The 21,928-nt window shown below is 40.7% G+C and overlaps 1 protein-coding gene across 3 annotated transcripts in view; it reads right to left on the reverse strand.

Annotated features, from left to right (window-relative positions):
* Window positions 1-21,928, reverse strand: part of RBMS3 (RNA binding motif single stranded interacting protein 3) — a 937,042-nt gene that overhangs the window by 321,436 nt on the left and 593,678 nt on the right. For all 3 annotated transcript variants that reach the window (XR_004588862.3, XM_060685802.2, XM_034404015.2), the window contains exon 5: window positions 10,586-10,743. Coding sequence is in view for 2 of the 3 variants with exons in the window: in XM_060685802.2 (XP_060541785.1) it covers window positions 10,586-10,743 (158 nt within the window). In the remaining variant the exon portion in view is untranslated. The remainder of the gene's footprint in view (window positions 1-10,585; window positions 10,744-21,928) is intronic.

The raw sequence follows: 21,928 nt of genomic DNA on the forward strand, positions 1-21,928 counted from the left end.
TCGCCAGAGTGCTGAAAATGTAAACAGATATTGAGGTCCTATTACCACATGTGGTAGACTTGTCCAATGGCAAAAAAATATTGATTAAAGATAAAAAGGTGGTTAGAAGAAATGATAGCACAACAAATCGATTTAAAATCAGAATTGTTCTACTAGGTAATACCGGGGAAATATAACAATACAAGGACAAAGAGGAATCAGAGTATTACCATATTTTTTGGAGTATAAGACGCACTTCCTCCCCCCCCCAAAAAGAGGGTGAAAATTTGGATGCATCTTATACACTGAATGTAGCCCCGCCCACCCGCCGGGAAATGGGGCGCGCAGAGGCGGCAATAGGCTATGGCAATCCCTGCAACCTGAAACAGCTGATCTTCAGGAAGCCGATCCAACCGACAATCAGCTGCTTGTGCTAATCAGGCTGTGCTGAAGCTGAAGCTGAAATGGGCTGTTTGCTGCAAGGAGGCAAATTGCCGGGAGGCAGAGGCAGATTATTTTTTTCCTCCCCCAAAAAGGTAGATGGGTCTTATAGTCCAGAACATCCTATATTCCGAAAAATACGGTATTTAACATGGGACTTATTTTATAAGTGGTTAGAAAACAGAAGCAAAAGTTAGTAAATTTATAATTAATAATCATTAATAGAATAGAGTTAAATGTATGTATGTATGTATGTATATATATATATATATATATATATATATATATATATATATATATATGCGTAACATTATTATTATTATTATTATTATTATTATTATTATTATTATTATTATTATTGGATTTGATTACAGATTAAATTGTATAGAACGACCAAGAGTGAAGATCATATTGTAAATACAATGAAAATAATGGCAATAATTAAGGTGTATAATATTATGTGTATTCAAAAGAGATTTGGTATGGACAGTACACTGTGGTTGCAGAAATGGAAATGTGATGTATAACAAAAGAAAATGTATAATTTTTATATTTATATAAATATAATATTAATATAGAGGAATTCATCTTCTAAACTTAAGATGATATAGGCCAGTGCCTTATCATGCTGCCTTTGATCTGTAGCTGCTTAATGGTGCCTGGGGTGGATTAATAACAATATCCCAGAGCTTCTTAGCCTTCAAGAAGCATTCCATTTTTGCAGCCCAAATAATATAATTCTTCTGTCCCAATCAAGGCAGAGAGCTCTCCTTGAACTCAACAGTAATCCTGCAAGCCTTCTCAGCCTTGTTCTCTTTTCCTTATAACACAGGCTGTTCTTCAGCTTAATTACAGTTCAGTCTTACTGTGTGCTTGGTCTGGTCTGGTCCCATTACCTTTCAGAGTTTGCAGCAATCCAACCAGCGCACAAGTAAATAATTCAGCAGGATTAATTTATAGAAGAAACTTGTTTATATACAATAATATAAAGCATGATGCATGTATACAATATCCATGCACCTCTTGCAACGTGATAGCAAATACAAGCCCAAAAAGGATCAGAACTAGAAGTCACAGAAGCAGTAGAATCACAGAAGCACAGAATCACAAAAGCTACTCTTATTATGTACAGACCAGTTAAAATAAACCAGGCTCCAAGCTATCTCACAGGAATGTTGTAACAGCAGATATTTTTGGTCTTCTATAGTTTCTTCCCAACATTTATTTTTATCACTGTGTGCTATATATAATTTTTTATTGTACTATCATTTTCTCCTATTACTTTTATTGTTGTTATACTTTCCTAATAAAATTTTAACTAATCTTTTTAAAAATCTACTATTTCTGAATAGGTAAAGAGATATCATAAAAATAAACAATGATTGATTTAATCTCTCTTTCAAGATAATTAGTAAAAGGGTGTATCCAGTAGCAATAAAATTGGTGAATTTTATTTGTCAGCATTTTCCTTCATTTTGTCCTGTTTTCCATATGAATTTACTACAAAATGCCATTAGGGATGTTAATTTAAGATATATGACACAAGAAAGGGAAATAATTTTTTTTTTATTCTTTACCTTTGACTTTTGCAGACTGGCATGTATTCAACTGTACTATAGAGTTAAATCTCCTTTTCTTGCAGATAATTATACACAACACATACCTGGACAATAAGGAAGGAGCCTGGATAGTTCTGCAGACAAGGCACTGTAATTTAACACCAGCTGTCTGCAATTAAAGTAAGTTTGAATCTTGCCAGGCTCAAGGTTGACTCAGCCTTCCATCCTTTCTAAGGTAGGTAAATTGAGGACCAAGTTTGTGGAGGCAATAAGCTGACTTTGTATAAAATATACAAAAGTATGAAGGCTATTGCTTAACGCACTGTAAGCCGCCCTGAGTCTCTGAAGAAGGGCGGCATATAAATCTTTTTTTTTTTTTTAAAGGAATCTTTTGCTATTTGAATGACATTGGTGGCAGGCAATTATAACTGAAATGTTCATATAGTCAGCATTGTAATTTTTGAAAGTTTGAATGAGGCTTTTGTTCTTTTTGATGCTAGAAACACAAGGAAAATTATCCTAACCATCCCATTTGACTGATAAAGCTGTACCTCACTGAAGAAAAACAGTATATCCATTGGAATGTAATACATAGTTATATTATACAGTATAAAAACATATCTTGAAGAAAAATTTACAGCATTGCTTGCTGGAATACAACAAACTCTCTTTGAAAAGTATAACATGCCATCTTCTCTTTTCTCCAGATTCTGTTAAATGGATTCCAGTTGAAAAACCTGACTTCCAAATGCAAGTTAATGTTCCAGAGCCAGCTCTCCCGCTAGCAAATTTTTAGTAAAGCAACTTAAAGAATTATATAAGAAGAAGAGCACTTCATCCTTCATTCTGTTTGCCATTTAAATGCAGACAATGTTATTTCAACATTTTCTTGCAAGTAGTGTTTTTTTAATATATATATCAAGGAAGAAAGGTGAAGTTGCATTGCCTATTAACTTATGCCACTTTATTAGCACAGAGGAAGCTCACATTACCCGCAATGAAGTAAATATTCTGCTTCATACAACGATGAATGAAACAGCTGTCAACATTTTCCCTCCAAATCCAATATTTCTTCCCATGTGGGTCTTTTAAATATATTTTTAAAATCCAGGGTGATTTTTATTTTGCACTGAAAGGAAATAATTCATACAAAACATGTCTGGCTGATAGAGCTTTTGATGTTGATTTTCAATTGATTCTTATTTCTTCTTTCCAGAATTCTTCTTGAATCTTAAGATAGGCACAAAAATCATGAAATTAAATCTAAATTTACCTGAATCAAAAACTAAAGATAAAAATCTGGCATTATTTCTCTTCTACAATATATAATACACAAGAAGAAAATTGTGGAATATTTCAGGAATGCTATAGGGAAAACACAGATGTGTGGAATAATAAACTGAGTTCCATATGGAACAAATTTAGAAGAACTAAGGAAATGATTGGGGAAAAGCTGGATGTATTTATTCATTACAATATAATTTAATCTAATGCTAAATTGTACAGAACATTTTTTTAAAAACCAGACTATTTCATCTTCACTAATTTTAAAATAGATTTCTTATGAATCTTTATATTGTCTCTGAATGTAAAGTTTGAAGGAAGCTAATGTGCTGTGGTATTCAAAGCTGATTTCATATATGTTGTATTACTAATGTGCTTTATCACTAGTAATATATCTCATTCTTATTTATTTTGAATTAATCCAGCTGTATTCCCCAGGGTTTACTTATAAGATGTATTGGGAATTTCAGCATAACCCACAAAATGTTCTTGAAACCAATACACAAAATCTACAACTGCCACTCAGATGGGTACAGATGTGTGTGATATCCCCTAATTAACTTTTTATATTCTGGAAATGTAGAGGAAATCCTCAAAAATTGACCAAAGTGGTGAATGTAGCTCTGAGATCAGAAGGCATATAACACTTGGAAGAACTGCAATGACTGGTATGAATAACATCTGGAAGAGTAAAGACATCAGCCTCACAACCAAATGCAGATTAACATAATAATTTTTCCAACTGCTATTAATGGCTGTGAAACTTGGATTGTGAAAAAGGTAGATAGGAGAAGGGTGGATGCCTTTGAACTGTGGTGCTGGAAATAACTATTACATATCCCATGGACTGCAAAACAAACAAACAAAGAAGTCCTAGAATTAAGCTCACCAAAATTATCACTTCAAGCCAAGATTGCCAAACACAGACTGTCATACTTTAGTCATGTCATGAAACTTGACTCATTCAAAAAAGATCAGTCATGCTGGGAGCGATCATTGGAAAAAAGAAAAGAGGCCACCTAGCACCCACTGGCTAGGTGCTATAAAAGATAACACTGTGATGACTATGGTGAATCTGAAGGTGGTATGAGACAGAGGGGCATGGAGAGTCCTGATTCATAGCATGGCTGAAGATCAGGCATGACTGAATGGCTGACAATGATGATCCTGGAATGGACGTTGGACTTACCTGATACGTCCGTTCTCGTTGTAGGGGAACGGCTGTCACCTTGGGGTCTGACAGTGCCATGCAGCATGTGACCGAGTCTACAAATTAGCTTAGCTCCGCCCTCCAATCCAGTGTTTCGGCGAGGGCGTTGATGTAGACTGACGTGTCTCCCTGGAACGAGAAAGAGTTAGTACACCTCCCACCCCGTGGGACCAGAAGGGAGGGCGTGACAGCCGTTCCCCTACAACGAGAACGGACGTATCAGGTAAGTCCAACGTCCATTCTCCGCATAGTAGGAGAACAGCTGTCACCTTGGGGACATACCAGAGCTGAATGTCCTCCAGGGCGGGAAAGGAGTTGCGCAGGCTGAGGAAGAAGGAGTCAGGAACGATGAACCACCTGTAAGACTCGACAGCCGAAGGCAGCATCTGAAGAAGCAAACGCATCAACTCTGTAATGCCGGATAAAGGGCGTGATAGACGTCCAGGTGGCTGCCCAGCACACCTCATCCACTGAAGCGCGGGTGGCCCAAGCTGCCGAGGTCGCCGCACTCCGAGTCGAGTGAGTCGTAATCCGAGGAGGCATCAGCAGATGAAGCCGTTGGTAAGCGGTTGCAATAGTGGCCCGAATCCAGCGACCCAGGGTAGATCCAGAGACCTGGGATCCAATGGAATCCGACTGGAAGGACACGAACAGTGCCTCCGTTTTACGGAATGAACTTGTCCGAGAAAGGTAGATGCGGAGGGCTCGTCGTACATCTAGAGTATGCCAGGATCGTTCGAGGGGATGAGAAGGACGAGGGCAAAAGTTAGGAAGGACCAGTTCCTGTGACCGATGAAAAAGGGAATTGACTTTGGGTAGGAAGGCTGGGTCAAGGCGGAGCACCACTCTGTCCTTGTGGAATATACAAAGATCCTGGCATATGGAAAGGGCTCTCAACTCAGAGATACAACGAGCCAAGGTGATCACCACTAAAAACAAAACTTTGAAGGACAGAAAACGCAGAGAGACCTCCCGGAGGGGCTCAAAGGGAGAGTCAGTTAGAGCTCTGAGAACTGAATTCAAATTCCATGTCAGAAACCGATGGACCACCGGAGGCCGTAAATTGGACGCTCCTCGCAAGAAGGTCCTGATGAGCAGATGATGGGTGAGAGATTCCTTGGATCCACAAGTCAAAACCGTCGAAAGCGCCGCCACCTGGCGACGGAGAGTGGAAGGAGCCAACCCAGCGTCAAAGCCCTCCAAAAGAAAGGAAAGGACCGCAATGATTGAGGCCGTCATCGGATTTATCCCCAAGCGACTACACCAGGAGGAGAAAGCGTTCCAGGTTGCCTCATATATTCTCGTAGTCGAACCGTGGCGGGCCGCCTGCATAATGGAAATGACCCGCGGAGGAACAGCAGCGTCGGCTAACAGGTGCTGCTCAGCTTCCAAACAGTCAACTGGAGGCTCGTCGGGTCCGGATGCTGAAGAACCCCTTGGAAGAGAGAGAGAGACTGTGTCGAGGAATGCGCCATGGAGTCGCTATAGACAGGGAGCAAAGGTCCGCGTACCACGGTTGACGAGGCCAGTGCGGGGCAATGAGGATCAGTTCTGCCCTCTCGTCCAGGAGCTTCTGAATCACCCACGCCAGGAGAGGCAGAGGGGGAAACGCATAGAATAGGCCGGACGGCCAAGGACTGTGGAGGGCGTTTGTGGCTTCCGCCCGAGGGTCCGGATACCGGGAGAAGAACCGGGGAACCCGGTGGTTCGAAGAGGTGGCGAATAAATCGACAACAGGAGTCCCAAATCTGCCCGTGATTTCCTGAAAAAGGGGCTGACGAATGCTCCATTCTCCAGGATCTAGAACGTGGCAACTGAGAGCGTCCGCCTGAACGTTCGAAGCTCCTGTGATGTAGTCTGCCTTGAGAGACCGAAGATGACATTCGGCCAAGAAGCCGAGGCGTAGGGACTCTGCTAGAAGTAACCTGGAATGAGTCCCCCCCCTGTCTGTTCAGATGGGCTTTCGTGGAAATGTTGTCCGTTAGGACCAGAATGTCCCTGCCCTCCACGAGGTGCTGGAAATGAAGGAGGGCCAGACGGACGGCCCGCAGCTCCAAGAAGTTGATGTTGCTTCGACGTTCTTGTACAGTCCAGAGGCCCTGAGCCTGATGCTGAAGCAGATGTGCCCCCCAACCCTGAAGGCTGGCATCGGTCACCAGAGAAAGACGATGGGGTTCGCGAAAGCAACTGCCCTGAGCAATGGCGTCGGATGTCCACCACCGCAGGGATGAGGACACTTGAGGGGTCAACCGCAGGAGGATGAGCGAGGAGCTGTGGCCGGCCCGTTGGTGAGGAAGCAGGAACCACTGGAACTGCCTGCTATGCAATTGAGACCAGGGAACTATTCCAAAGGCGGAGACCATTTTCCCCAACGAACGGGACAGTTTAAGAACAGAACAGGAACCCTCTGCTAAACACTGAGAAGCCAATGAGGAAAGACTAACTTGGCGTTCTGGGGAAAGGAAGACTAACGATGAAACTGAGTCTATAGTAGCCCCTAGGTGGAGAATACGGGAACTAGGAGCAAGCTGGCTCTTGGACCAGTTAATCGAGAAGCCATGAGCCTGCAAGGTGGATAAAACAAGATCTAAATCCCGTTGAGCGGAAGGGAAGGACGAGGACTGAACCAAAATGTCGTCCAAATAAAATTGTACACATATAGAAAAGGTCCGGATATGCCCGATGAGGGCGGCCATAATCTTAGTGAAGACCCTCGGGGCAGACGACAACCCGAAGGGTAGGGCCCTATACTGGTAATGGTGTCCCAAAAAACTAAAACGGAGATACTGACGGTGGGAAGGAGCGATACATATATGAAGGTATGCCTCGGTTAAATCTATAGAGAAGAGCAAATCCCCTGGGCGAATACATTCCAAAATGGTGGACAAGGAATGCATTTTGAACTGGCGGTAAGTAACGTACCGGTTCAAAGCCGTCAAATCTAGGATGGGACGCCAACCCCCCGAGGACTTCTTAACAAGAAACAAGCGGGAGTAGAACCCCTGGCCCCACTGCTCCCGAGGAACCTTCTGGACGGCCCTTAAGTCCAAAAGATGGGAAATAGCTGAAGACACCAAGGCCCTCTTAGTGACATCCCGTGGAATGGGGCAGGGAAGGAAAACAGAAGGAGGGGTAGAAAGGAACTCTAGATAAAGCCCCGACTTAATAGTAGACAGGACCCAGGCATCAGAGGTAGAAAGCTCCCACTGATGGAGAAAAAGAGACAAGCGTCCCCCTATGGGAGCAGAATTAGCGGGATCTACCCTGGAAACGACCCCTGCTCCCCCTGAAAGAACGCTTTGGGAAGAACCTATTTCCCTGTCTAACCTGGGTATCCTGGGAGTGGGTTCTCGCCGGAAAGGAATGCTGGAAGCGGTGTTGGTAAGGACCGGAGTCGGGAGCACGAAAGGACTGGATCTGAGGAAGAGCTGAAAAGCGAGAATCCGCACGTCTGGAAACCGAGGAAAGAATCTTACGTCGGTCTCTAGTTTCAACCAGGAGAGGCTCCAACGGGGGCCCGAACAAAGAGCCTGCAGTAAAGGCCGCAGAAGCCAATTGCCACTTGCTCCGCATATCGGCGTTCCAGTTGCGTAGCCACAGGAGACAACGCGATGTAACATTGGAACTTAAAGCTTTAGCTGCAAATCTAGTTGCATTAAGAGTGGCGTCCGCTGAATACTCCAATGCGGCTGAAATTTTGTTCAAGTCCTGACGGGAACGAGTGTCGGTAGGCTGAATGCGGTCCTGAAGTTGTTTGATCCATAACAAAGCGGCTCTGTTGAAGAACGAAGCCGAGGACGAGGCCTTGATGGCCCAGGCAGCCCCCTGGTGACCCTTGAGTAGGATCTTCTCAGCTCTGCGATCTTCCGGGTGCAAAGAATCCTCTGGAGGACCAGCGGGATGAGAGGAATTGCAAAGAGCCACTATTGGGGCGTCCACTGGAGGAGGCTGCAGTAAATCCGAAAGGGTGGGAGCAGAATTATACAGTCTCTTGTCAAGGCTGTTTGGACTAGGACCAGCCCCAGGTAAGTTCCACTGGCGTTGGAACACATCTAAGAAATGTTTGGGAGCCGGGATGGTCTCCGGGTCCACCGTAGGCTCTGCAAAGACCGCCGAAGCCGGGTCAGGAACAACGGAATCCGGTGGTACGGAAGGAACAGTGCCCAAACAAGTAGTCACTATGGCTTTGCATAATAAGGAGCAAAAAAGCTGTGGTTTGAAAAGTCCAATAAACGGAGTTTGATCAGGAACCAGTCCCTCGTCATCAGACAGGGCTGAATCAGGAGCCTCATCCACCTCAGACAGAGATGCGTGATCCGGGGATACCATAGACTCTGCCAGGTCTTGTTCGGACACGGAATCCCCGGCCGGGTGATGTTGTAAAAGCTGAGGAGAAGGAGTGATGTCGCCGTTGCATACATTGGGCCAGTCCTTGTTTAATGACCCTGGCTAGCATGAGTTCAAAGGTCTCTGGAATGGGCGGAGCCGAGACCACTGGAGGAGCCACTGGAACCGGAGCGTCCCTGATCATCCCTTGGGGAGCCTCAGGAGCCAAAATTGTCTGAAAAAGAGGCTCAGCGCCAGGCACATGAGGCGGTTCAGCCGAAAACGAGCCATCCGGCGAAAGCTCCCAGGTGGCACTGGACGCCAGAGATGGAGCAGGAGACCGAGCTCTCGAGGAGATCACTGGGTCGCTAGGATTGGTCTGGGCCACGGTAGATAAGGCTTTGTTAAAGGCCTTCTCAATGGCCTTGTGGCGCCTCTGCTCATCCTTAGAAGATGAAGAGCCAGACTTGCTACTTTTGCCCCGATGGGATTTGGGCTGCTTAGGAGAGGGGCCCTCCAACGGATCATCATGGGCAGGCCTTTTTAAAGCTCTGCTGGACTGGTTGGAAACCGATTGATGTCTAGCCGCCATTTTAGAAGGAGCCCCGGCTGGATCAAATAGTTCAAAATGGCCGCCGACACTGATAACGGGATGCCGCTGCTGTTCTGAGCAATAAAAGGGCAAGCCTCAAATCTGAAGTTAGAAGCAATAGAAAACTATCGCTAACTCAGCGATCTAGGCAGCAATAGAGAGATCGCTAGCTCAAGGCTATTACTGCGATCGCGGCCAATGCAAAGCAGTCCAGGCTGTCAGTCAATTCAAAAACGCTGCCAGCCGAAGGGCTGTTAAAGCGGCAGCCGGCAGAGAGCGGGAGAGCAGAGGCTGGGAGAGAAAAGCTCGATCGCAGACCAAGAGGCCGAATCGCGATCTCGGAGTGCTCTCCTCACTAATAAATAGCAGCGCCAATTTCAAAAGGGAGGTCTTACCCGATGGTGAAGGCTGCAAGCGGAAAAAAACGCGCGCAAAAGCGCCGCCGCGCTCAACCCGATGGCTGAGGGGAGCGCGAGGCGGCGAAACGCAGCGCTGACGATGAAAGTAGCCAAAAAAAGCAATAAAAAGGAAAAAGAGTCCAAATTTAACAAAAAATAAATAAACAAACTAGGCTGAAGCAGGAGAAAAGGAGACGGCTTCACAGGGAGACACGACCGGCCAGCATAGACCGAGTCGAAACACTAGATTGGAGGGCGGAGCTAAGCTAATTTGTAGACTCGGTCACATGCTGCATGGCACTGTTGGACCCCAAGGTGACAGTCGTTCCCCTACTATGCGGAGAATACCCCATTCCAATTGGCAAAATTAGTAAGACACTTTTCTGTTTTATTGAATTACTTATTCATTATATTTTACATCACTCTTCCCACCTATTTTTTTTCAATCTTAAATTAAGAAATATCTAGCATAATCATATACAGGTTTTCAGAAAGAATGACATCTATTTCTCTTCATGTTGAAACTAAATTGCTATTTAATTACACCCAGTTATTTTACTGTTGTTTGACTAAATAAAATAAACTTTATTCTCAAGCAGTGATTTTTCAATTTTCTGGAAAAGATTTATTCATACATTCAGATAAATTTCCTTTAGTTCCTTGAATTATTCTGCATGTTGTATGACTGCAAACCCTTTCAGCAATAGCAAATATAGCCTTGCCATGCACAAATAAATAAATCTAAAGAGAAAAGGAAATAAATTTCAGCACAATAATAAAGAAAAACAGCTTTTACCTGGCAAATCCAACTCCTCTACTGATGCCATTTGCATCTCTTAATATTCTGGTGGAAATGACATGTCCAAAAGGTTTAAGCATATTCTCCAACTCTTGCTCATCCATGGAGATGGGCAAGTTTGAGATGTAAAGATTTGTGGGGTCTTGTTCTTGTTGCTAAAATAAAAGAAACAATCCTCTTAGATCTTTCTCAGCTATGTTATATCACAAGAGACACAAATATAAATCTTTTCAAGAGAAGGAAGGAGGTCAATTTTATATATTATCTTATAGGTGAATATAAATCCTATAATAAATGTTATAATTCAAAACAGAAGTAGTCCTTTAAACAACACTGCAATTGATTTTAATAGCATTTTCACCAACTGAAGAAACATATTGATAGGCAAGCTTGTGATCAATGGATGAATTGCAAACCATACATTGCTCAGTTATAAACTAAGATATTTCATGGGCTAGTTTTTTGGCCAAACAAAAGAACGATGAAATGGGCAAAAACTAATACATGTAGTTCTTGGTTAATGACCATTTGTTCGGCAACCATTCTAAGTTGCAAAAGTGTTGAAATAGTGGTACTTATTACCGGTCCTTCCACTCTAATTCTATTGGCAGATCTTTATATTTTTTATGTTTTCAGTTTTTTTCTCTTCTTTTTTTTTAAATCAAGTTTTTTATTTTTGTATAGTTTATACATATCATTATGTGAATGGTGTGGTATCTGAGTATCATACAATTCAATACAAATAAACATTATCATAATTATTACATTCCATTTTCCTCATTCCATATTATTAATACATTGCTTTACCACCCTTCCATTCTAAACTTTCTTTAACATTTCACCCTTCACATTATTATATGCAAAGACATGATAATCTGTTTTATTATTCATATTTCCATTATTTAACTCTTCCTCTCTCTATATGTATTAAAGTTCCTTTCTTTCTTCCTTTCATTATTATAGTGACTTCTAATATATGTTGAGGGTAAAACTTCCCTCTGCATAGTAGGCAACAGACCAGACAGCAAAGAGATACATTGCTGGTTAAACACACAGATACTCACAGACTCTGAATGGTGAAAAAAAAAAACATTCTTTACTCTTAGTGAAAAAACAAACTTGGTTTCTCAAAACAATGATAACACGTCTTCGAATAATCATTCTCCAACACAAAACATAGTTTGCTTACAGTTCTCTTCAGTCACACACAGTCCCTCTTCAGAAGATCAATCATCAAATAGCAGGAGCAGGAGCTCCTGGGCTTCCTGTCTACTTTTATGGCTGCCTGATCATAGCACAGCCAATCATTTTCTTTAAAAAAGCAGGCAAAGTGGATAATAAAAAGATCTGGTTATGCCTAAAGCAGAGACAGAGGAGCTAATTCTGGCTGAACAAGACCAAATCTTAAAAACAAATTCATAGAATTCAGCAATAGACAGTAGGTGCCATCTCTACAAAGATCTTGTGATTAATTGCCACAAGATCATACAGACTGATTACAGACAACAGCATGACAAAGTAGCAACAATTGGAATTGTTCTTTCATTCTCCCCTTTGGGTAGCTTAATATATTTACAATCTCAAACCATATTGTTCACATGTATCTATATGTTTCCTACTTCCCTGTGCTTTTGTGAAATGATCAGCCACATTGTCTTCTGATGCACAATATAGAAGTTCTATCATCTTGTTCATTATACACTCTTTTACATTTAGATACCAAAGATCTGTATGCTTCGTTCTAGTTTTCAGTTATATTCGTCGCCATTTGTATCGCTGCCTGATTATCTTCGTATACTGTTATAGTATCTCTTATATTTATTCCTATATCTAGTATCAGTTGCTTAATACTAATCAGATCAGTACATAATAGAGATAAACAAGAAAATTCTGCCTCCATTGTAGACATACTCAAATACTTCTGTCTAATTGAACGCCACCATATAAAAGACTTTCCCAGAAATATAGCGATTCCTGAGGTTGATTTCCTTGTATTCACATCTGTTGCGAAACTAGCACCCGCGTAAGCAATTACAGGTAAATCTTCTGATGGTTGTAGATATAATGCATGATGCATGATATATTTCAAATACCATAGAATACGTTTTGCTCCCTGCCAGTGTCTTTCTGTAGGTTCCTTGTTAAACCTAGCCAATTGGTTAACACTATAAGAAATATCGGGCCTAAACCAATTGCTGATATATGATAAGCTGCCAACCAGCAATTGGTAAATCCCTTTATCAAACAACGGACTGTTTACATCAGTGTTACAATAGTCTTGTACCATAGGTATCTTTGATGGTTTACATAACTCCATCCTAAATTGTTTTAATAAATTATTGATTTTATCAGTTTGGGATAATTTAAATCCTCCCCTGTTTTTTTCAATTCGTAAACCCAGGTATTGTTGTATCTCCCCTAGACTTTTTATTCTGAAATGAGTTTTTAATTGATCAACAATCCTGCTCAGACTAAGCCTTGAAGTAGATGGAATAAAAGACAAGAGAAAAATATTGGAGACAAGTCAAAAAAAAAGGTAGGATTAAAGGATTAGATGTGGACAAGAGATAATGGTTAAGGGGCGAAAAAAGTTATAGATACGTTATGATCATATTTTAATAATTGTATTAATATTAGAATGATATAGTCTGGATAATTAGTTGGTATGTAATATAATAAATATTAGGATAAATATTTTACTATAAATGGATATGTAACTGTGGAAAAATTATAAATGAAAATTTACTATTAATTGGAAATGAGAAGATATAGCTATGCATAATAATAGTAGAATTATATGCAACAAGAAAACTAGAGTTTGAATGAGAAAATTATAAAAAAGATAGAATAGGAATATGTCGAATGCTTTAAATGATTGTGATTGATTTTGTTGGATATTTATCCTACGGTTGGGTAGGTAATATATAGAAAACTATGTTTGTGACTTTAAATGATATAAGAAGAATGATTGGCTGTGCTATGATCAGGCAGCCATAAAAGTAGACAGGAAGCCTGGGAGCTCCTGCTCCTGCTATTTGATGATTGATCTTCTGAAGACGGACAGTGTGTGACTGAAGAGAACTGTAAGCAAACTATGTTTTGTGTTGGAGAATGATTATTGGAAGACGTGTTATCATTGTTTTGAGAAACCAAGTTTGTTTTTTCACTAAGAGTAAAGAATGTTTTTTTTCACCATTCAGAGTCTGTGAGTATCTGTGTGTTTAACCAGCAGTGTATCTCTTTGCTGTCCAGTCTGTTGCCTACTATGCAGAGGGAAGTTTTACCCTCAACACTGGTTATGGGCCCAGTCTTATGTACCAGTTACAGCAATAAGGGAGTTGCGACACACATTACTCCTCCAGGCGTTCTGATATATTTCATATCCTGGTGAGGATGGCACACGGTCAAGCTCCAAATTTATCGCTGGTTACCCAGCTGGATGGCACCAACTACAAATCCTGGTCCACCAAATGCAGTCTACTGTTGCGCAAAGAGGGGCTATGGGATGTAGTGCAGAACCCACCAGATGTGGCCTCCTGGAATGCTGACGATGCCGAGGATGCCAGGAAGATAGTGGAGTTCCAGAGGAAAAATTAGAGTGCATTGTGTATAATTAGTTTGACTCTAGACGATACCCAGCTTGTTCACATCGAGGTTACATTGGCCAAAGTTAGTTCTTGTTGTGTGAGGACTTCAAATGATGTTACTACATCGTCGTAGCTCTCATCCAGCGATGATAACAGTATATAAACCTGTTGCTGCTCAGAAAAAAACACCTCCTTCTGATGTAGCTCTCGAAAAACGCCTTTCATGTAATTCAGGTATGTTAACATGTCACCAGCCTTAAGGAGTCGTGTGCGAAATAACTTTCGTGTAATGTTAATTTGTGCCCCCACAGTGTCACGAACATAAAGCCATCTCAAATTACCCCAGCATCTTTTCTCACCCAGATGATACATCATTCACTGTTTCTCTCCTCCTGCACAAATTTATGGTTTCTGGCTGTTCCCCAGCTTCATTTTGACTGCCGCTGGTTCCTAGTTTTTGGATAAGGGGGTTTTCCAAGTCAGGAAGGGGAGATGTAGCTCCTCTCAACCTGCAAGGTGGTCCCCCTTTGCTTCACCCCTCCAGGATGGCTTTGGCTTTGAATGAAGGCCCCAACAGGGAGAGCTCAAAACGGGGCTAGGGAGGCACTCGCTTCCAAAGACACCAGAAGTTCAGTCGGAAGTCCAGTTTTTTCTCTTTTATTTTGCTGTCCCCAGGTACCTGCCATCTCCATTATCAAGACTTTTTTTTGTCTTTCTTAACAACAGTTGTTAAGTCTAGAGTATGTGGCAGATGCTTATCTGTTTAAATTCTAAAGAGCAGTTTAGCTTTAGTCATTTTCTATGACTTTCTCTATTTTTTAATCCAACAGAACAAACAGTTCTTGCTTGCAGGAAAATGGTGTTTCTTGCAGACCTTCCAATACAATTCCAATTGTTGCTACTTTGTCATGCTGTTGTCTGTAATCAGTCTGTGTGATCTTGTGGCAATTAACCACAATATCTTTGTAGAGATGGCACCTACTGTCTATTGCTGAATTCTATGAATTTGTTTTTAAGATTTGGTCTTGTTCAGCCAGAATTAGCTCCTCTGTCTCTGCTTTAGGCATAACCAGATCTTTTTATTATCCACTTTGCCTGCTTTTTTTTTTTTTTTAATATACTGGCTATGTAATACTTTGTCTTCCCATTTTTTTTTCTGTTTTTCATTTACTCTTTCCTGTAGGCCAGTTTTGTCTCTGTAATACTAAATAAGCCCTCCTTGTATACTAGCATGAAGGTATCTTCTTCACTGTCCTTCAGATATTTATTATTTTTGCAACGTCATTATTCTAATTGTTATCAAAACCAGATGCTATAATTAGTTTGCAAATTTTATTGTCAGCCAATCAAAAACAAATGCTGATATGCTCCCACACATTCACTTTATAGATGGAACAAAACAAAAAACTATGTTTAACAAGAATATTATGGAAATCAATTAGTACAATACAGAAAAAGTCTGTTTTGGAATTGTCAAATGCAATGTACACTTTAAATACACACCATAAAATTGAGTTAATTTTTCAGTTTTTAATTTGAGCAAATATTAAGAGTAGTCTTAGATATGCTGCATATTACACCTGTTTTAAACATTCACTGATATTTTCAGCAATGTTTGAAGGTTGGCTGAATTTTCTTTTCAGTATGTCAAATTAATAAATATAATCCACTTGTTACTCTTATGACATTTTCAAGAGGCAAAGTAAATCATAGATGATTGTTTGACTTAATTAAAGTAGATTACTATAATATTTACATCAAATATTGCTATTTCTGGAGAAATCCTTACAATGTACAGCATTATGTTTGAATCAGTCTACCATAATATAACAAGTGATACTTTTAAATATACAACAATGCAATTACATTATAACTATGGTGTCAATATATTTAATAGCAATAAACTAAATATATAGATTCCCAGCTGAACAGATCAGGTTTTCCCTAGAAGGTAATGCATAGAGATTCAGGAAGACAACTTATAGAGTAATACCAAGGCTATCCATGCAGCATCCCCTAAACCACATAATTGAATTTGAGTTTCCTAGTGTCTTGCAGAAAGCACATCAAAGCTATGTAATAAAACACTATTAAAATATGTACTCACAAACAAACAAAATATAATTTAACTAATAACTTTGAATCAATAAAAATAATCTGTTCTATGCATGATATTTCTAACATGCCTTATAAGAAACCACTTTAACCAAAACAAACAAAAGTCCCACCCCAACCAGAATGTTTGGAAAAGAGACCTAGCTAATATAATATTAATCTAATTTTTAGGTCATCATGAAATTAAAAAATATATAACAAATAATGTACAATTGTCTCTCTTTCACATGCTCATCTATACTTAGACATTAGGTAAGAAATTCTGGGTCAACAAATCTACAAAGATAATTTGATACAGACAAGAAATATAAATCAAAATAACAAGACCTATGTTTTGTTATACAAGATAATACCAAACCTATACCTGCCTCCCGACAAGTGCTACCAATATTTCCCCGTAGTCAACATAGACCTGTCATCATTAAAACAGGAATAAAGATACCTATTATTAGATCTATACCTCGACCAAGGTGGAACTTGAAGAAGGCTAACTGGGAAAAGTACATGATGGATCTTGAGAACACAATAGGACGTATTCCAGCAATTAGTAACAGTTACTATTGCTTTGTTGGAGCAATTATGTCATCGGCTAAAAAATACATTCCACGTGGCTTCCGCAAGGAATATATCCCAGGATGGAATGAAACTTGCGAAAACCTGTACCAAAAACTTTTAGAGGATGATGATGCTGAGATAGCTGATGAACTTCTTCATAATCTTGACCTGGCGCGCAGGCAAAAATGGGAGCACACTACATCTGGATTAGATTTTAAACACTCAAGCAGGAAGGCATGGAGCCTACTGAGAAAACTGGGAGGAGACCAACCAGCTCAATGTAAACAACAAGAGGTTACTCCAGATCAAGTAGCAACTTGCATTGTCAACTTAACTAGAGTACCCCATGATAAGAAACATACTAAACTAGTGAAAAGAGAACTAAAGCATCTAAAAATTGCCTTACCAGGAATACGCTCGACCCTTCCAAGCAGCTGAAATAGACACTGCCCTGAAGAATGTCAAAGCTGGAAAATCTCCTGGTTTTGATGGAGTAATGCCAGAATTTATCATCCATTCTGGACCTCGCACAAGAGAATGGCTGGCAAAATTCTATACAGATATCCTAACTTCCAGTAAGCTCCCTCCAGAATTTAAAAGAACCAAGATAATCGGCATATTAAAACCCAGAAAAGAAAGCAATAAGCCAGAAAACTATCGCCCCATTGCTCTGTTAAGTGTCTGTTATAAACTATTTGAAAGATTGATACTTAACAGAATTGGACAGAAAATTAACGAACAAATACCGATTGAACAGGCTGGGTTTAGATCTTATTGGAGCTGTGTTGATCAGGTACTTAGTCTTACAAGCCATATTGAAAGCAGCTATCAGAATAAATTGAAAACATCTGTTGTATTTGTGGATCTCACAGCAGCATAAAGAAATTAAAGAAATTCCTCCACGCTGTCCCCTGTAGGACTATGGGCCGCCTAATAAATAACATGCTTTCAGCAAGGACCCTTCAAGTCATCATGGGTGACAAAATCAGTAAGCAAAGACACCTGAATAACGGACTCCCTCAGGGCTCTGTGCTGGCTCCATCTCTATTTAATCTATACATTTCTGATATACCACCCACGATATCAAAAAAGTTCTCTTATGCTGATGACCTGGCATTAGTATATAGCCACAAGGACATCGAAGCTACAGAAGGCGTACTTACAGCCGACCTTACAACTTTGAGCACATACTTCCACCAATGGAGGTTAATCCCAAGTGTAAGTAAAACAGTTACATCATGTTTTCACCTCAACAACAAATTGGCAAAAAGAGAACTCAATGTATACCTAAATAACAAACTGCTCCCATACGAGGCAACACCAAAATACCTGGGGATCACCTTAGACAGGACCCTGTCCTTTAAGAAACATATCCAGAATGTGGCTGCCAAGGTTAACAGCAGAAATAACATCCTACAAAAACTATGCGGAACAACTTGGGGAGCTTCAGCTCCAACTCTCCGATGTGCAGCCCTCGGGCTTTGCTACTCTGCAGCGGAATACTGTGCACCTGTATGGATAAACAGCTCACATACAGGACTTATTGATGTTCAACTTAACCATACGATGAGGCTAATTACTGGGTGCATAAAATCTACACCTAGTTACTGGTTACCAGTTCTTAGTCACATACTCCCCCCGCACTTACGACGACAAGAAGCTCTCATTCGGGAGTATAGTAAGATCCTGTTAAATTCCTCTCCTCCCATACATGGATACATTCCTGATCTCTTAAGATGCCAATTAAAGTCAAGAAATCCACCAATCTTGACAGCGCGTAAGTTGATGGCCGATCATCAGAACACCACACAAAAGTGGATGGAGGCGTGGAATAGCTGTTCCCCCCAAGATGTCTCCGAGCATATCAGTCTAGTAGTATACTTCCAGGATTTAGCCTACCCCGACACATATGGATGACATATAATAGAATTAGAACAACTAATGGGGTGTGTGCTGACTCCCTGTATAAATGGGGAAAGACACCTTCAGCACAATGTGATTGCGGGGCCTCCCAACAGACTATCCAGCATATAGTGAGGGAATGCCCTAACAGAAGATATCCAGGAGATTCTAGGGACTTCCTCTGCATAACAACGGCAGCTACTGACTGGATCTCCAAATTCGACATTAAACTTTGAAATGTTATTTCTGTTTTCCTTTTAGGTTTTCTTACTGTTTTTTTTATTGTTTTTATTGTTTTTAACCTGTAAAAACGAAGTGTTTTAATACTGTGTGTGACCAGCCATATGCTAAATAAATAAATAAATCAAAATATAGTTAAACATTTATAAAGTTTACAGAATTGTCATGTAATTTAAAGCCACAGTAGATCTTGTTTCTTGTGATATGATTCTATATTAGAATATGTCCATTTTGGACACATTAGTTCACTTATTACCTTCATTCTGGAATATTGCTAGTTTATGTTTATGTTTTTTTGAAATTGTTTTCAAATTTTTTTAAAAAAATTTAAATTACTGATGCTAAACACATTAATTTCAGTGGGTTTGTTCTAATTATGTCCTGTAGCTGTTTTAAAAAAACATTCAAAAGGAAGAAAATTAAAAACCTTAACTCCAAAATAGAATTAAGCTTCTATTTCCAGGAATATCCCCATACTTTTAAGGGATAGAGATGAGTATTTCAACCAAAACAAGTGGGTATATAGTAAATAACAAAATTGCATGGATCAAGAAACTAAGCATATTGTTTAAGTTTATGATATCACATTATATTAGAACTTGATGCATGATAGTCCCTAATCTGGATAACAAATATTAATTTTAAGGGTGACAAAGAGCAAAGCTGTACATGCCTGATGCAAACTCTTAAACCATCTGAATAACCTCTAATGAAAGGCAGGAACAAGGGATGTCTGTAACAGTAATCTAAGTATCTATGCTATGTTTGATTGTTTCCAACCTATATTTCATCAGGAAAGAAATATTCATCTAAAGGCATTCTTCATCAACCTTGCAATCAAGTTAACCCTGGATCAGGGAGCAACCCTAAATAGGAAAACCACTTATGTTGAATGAGTAAAGAACTAGTCTGACCTAACCTTCATTCTATTCTATCATCAACATTAAAGCCTCAGCTTTCCCTTTTAGTTGCTTTGCCCCAATTCCTATCTTTTTAGCAATTTTAATTGTTTTGAAATATGGAAAGAAAAAAAAATAGTTTACATATTAAATTATATTAATGGGCAGCATTTAATCTTTGGATGTTTACTTTCAGTATATAGTTATATTTATTCATCAAATGATTTGATAAAGAATAGCATAGGATGAAGGAGAATCTGCTGCTATTATTTTTTAAAGAACAATTATTCAGAAAGTGACTAAAACAGGAGTAGAGATTTGTTGATCTCCAGATGTTTTGGATTGCAGTTCCCCAATCCTATATCATTAATTGATGTAATCCAGAGCATATGGATATCATAAGGTTGCCTATCTCTGGATTACAGATATAATAAAGTGGTGCCCTTCTTTCCCATTTGGGGACATCATCGTGAAAACTATTATAGTCAATGTTATGGAAAGCTACCAAGAGATCATAAAAACATTAACATATATTCAATTCACTGTGGATCTTTAGCCAAAGTAACTAGCACATTTTTATTTTTAAACTAGCCTAAAAACCAGATTAAAAACAGATATGATTAGAAGCAGCCTCTTTTTCTTAGAACACCAGCTGTTCTACAGATAAAAAATCATACCAACATAAAGCCCGGAACCCACAAAAACTCACTGCTCATATGAAACTTAGCCTTCCACTTTTTCCAGATAACGGAATTATACATCCATCTCAATTCTGTGAGTCCAAAAAGAAAGACCCTTCCAATTCATGTCATAGAGACACAGAACATGAATGGGAATATGTGAGGACATTGTGCAAAAATCTCATGCCAGATTGGCTAGTTCAGGAGTATCAAATTCTTCACTGCATCAGCATTATGGTTGTCCTCAAAGGACCAGTAGCTGAGTTGCCACAAGTAGGTGGGCGTGGCTAGGTGGGCATGACCTGCTCGACGCCACACACTAGGCGTGGTTGATTCGGGATGGCTGGGTGGGTTGGAGAAGTTGCACTGGTTAACACGATATGAGGACAGTTCGGTGCCCACAAGCTCCTTGCCTCCCCAAACTGCTGGCAGCCAAGTGCATGCGCACATGCGCATGTGCTGCACACACACCACATTCCAAGTTAGGGGACTTTTATCCATAGAGGAAGGAGAAGGCCTTCTCCCCAAACCTAGGCATGATTGGCAGTTTGCAAGCTCAGATGTGCATAAAGGTCTCCAAGCTTGGATGGTGTGTGTGTGCGCATGCATGTGCACAACATGCCAAAGGAGATGTACTTCTCCCAGATGTTTCCCTATCTGATGTCCCATCCCATCCCAGCAAAGCAGGAAGCGGAGGACAACACTGCTGCTTGTGGAAGCATGGAGGAGAAAGTTTGTAGGAAGCAGTTTCTTCTGAGTCCAACTTTGGCCTTGACAGATCTCTGGAAAGCAAGAGGAGATAGTGGAACAGCACTCCTTGGTCCTGCACAAGGGAGGTTGGTCCTTCTTGAAAGGGAATCCCCATTTCCAATTGTGTGTGGTAAGGATACTGGCTTGTTGGGGCAGCCTTCCCTCACACAGCTCCACCACCCCCTCCTCCTCTCCAGAGATCTGTCAAGGCAAAAATTGGACTCAGAGGAAACTGCTTCCTGTAAACTTTCTCATCCATGCTTTTACATGCAGCAGCATTGTCCTCCACCTTCTGGGGAAGCAGGCAAGGCTGGAAGGGGGGATCTGGGGGTCTCCGGTGGAAGAAGAAGAGACCAGGGAGAGTGCCAAAGCCTAGTCCATCAGAGAAGCCTCACCATTTTTCTCAAGTCACGTGGAAGACCCCCAGACAGCAGCACAGGCAGCTTGGAGCCCGGGGCCGTGCAGGGCAACTATGCAGCCTGGCCCTCAAGCTCCTGTGGCACCAGCAAAACCCAGTCCAGCCCCACTTCTCCTAGGGGGCACCTGGCTGCGCTTACCTCCTCCTCAAGACTGCTGCTGCTGTGCTTCTGTGCTTGCTCTCCTTGGCCAGGT

The sequence above is a fragment of the Pantherophis guttatus genome, chromosome 4, assembly GCF_059756535.1.
Source record: "Pantherophis guttatus breed Tessera chromosome 4, ASM5975653v1, whole genome shotgun sequence".
In the NCBI taxonomy this organism is placed as follows: domain Eukaryota; kingdom Metazoa; phylum Chordata; class Lepidosauria; order Squamata; family Colubridae; genus Pantherophis; species Pantherophis guttatus.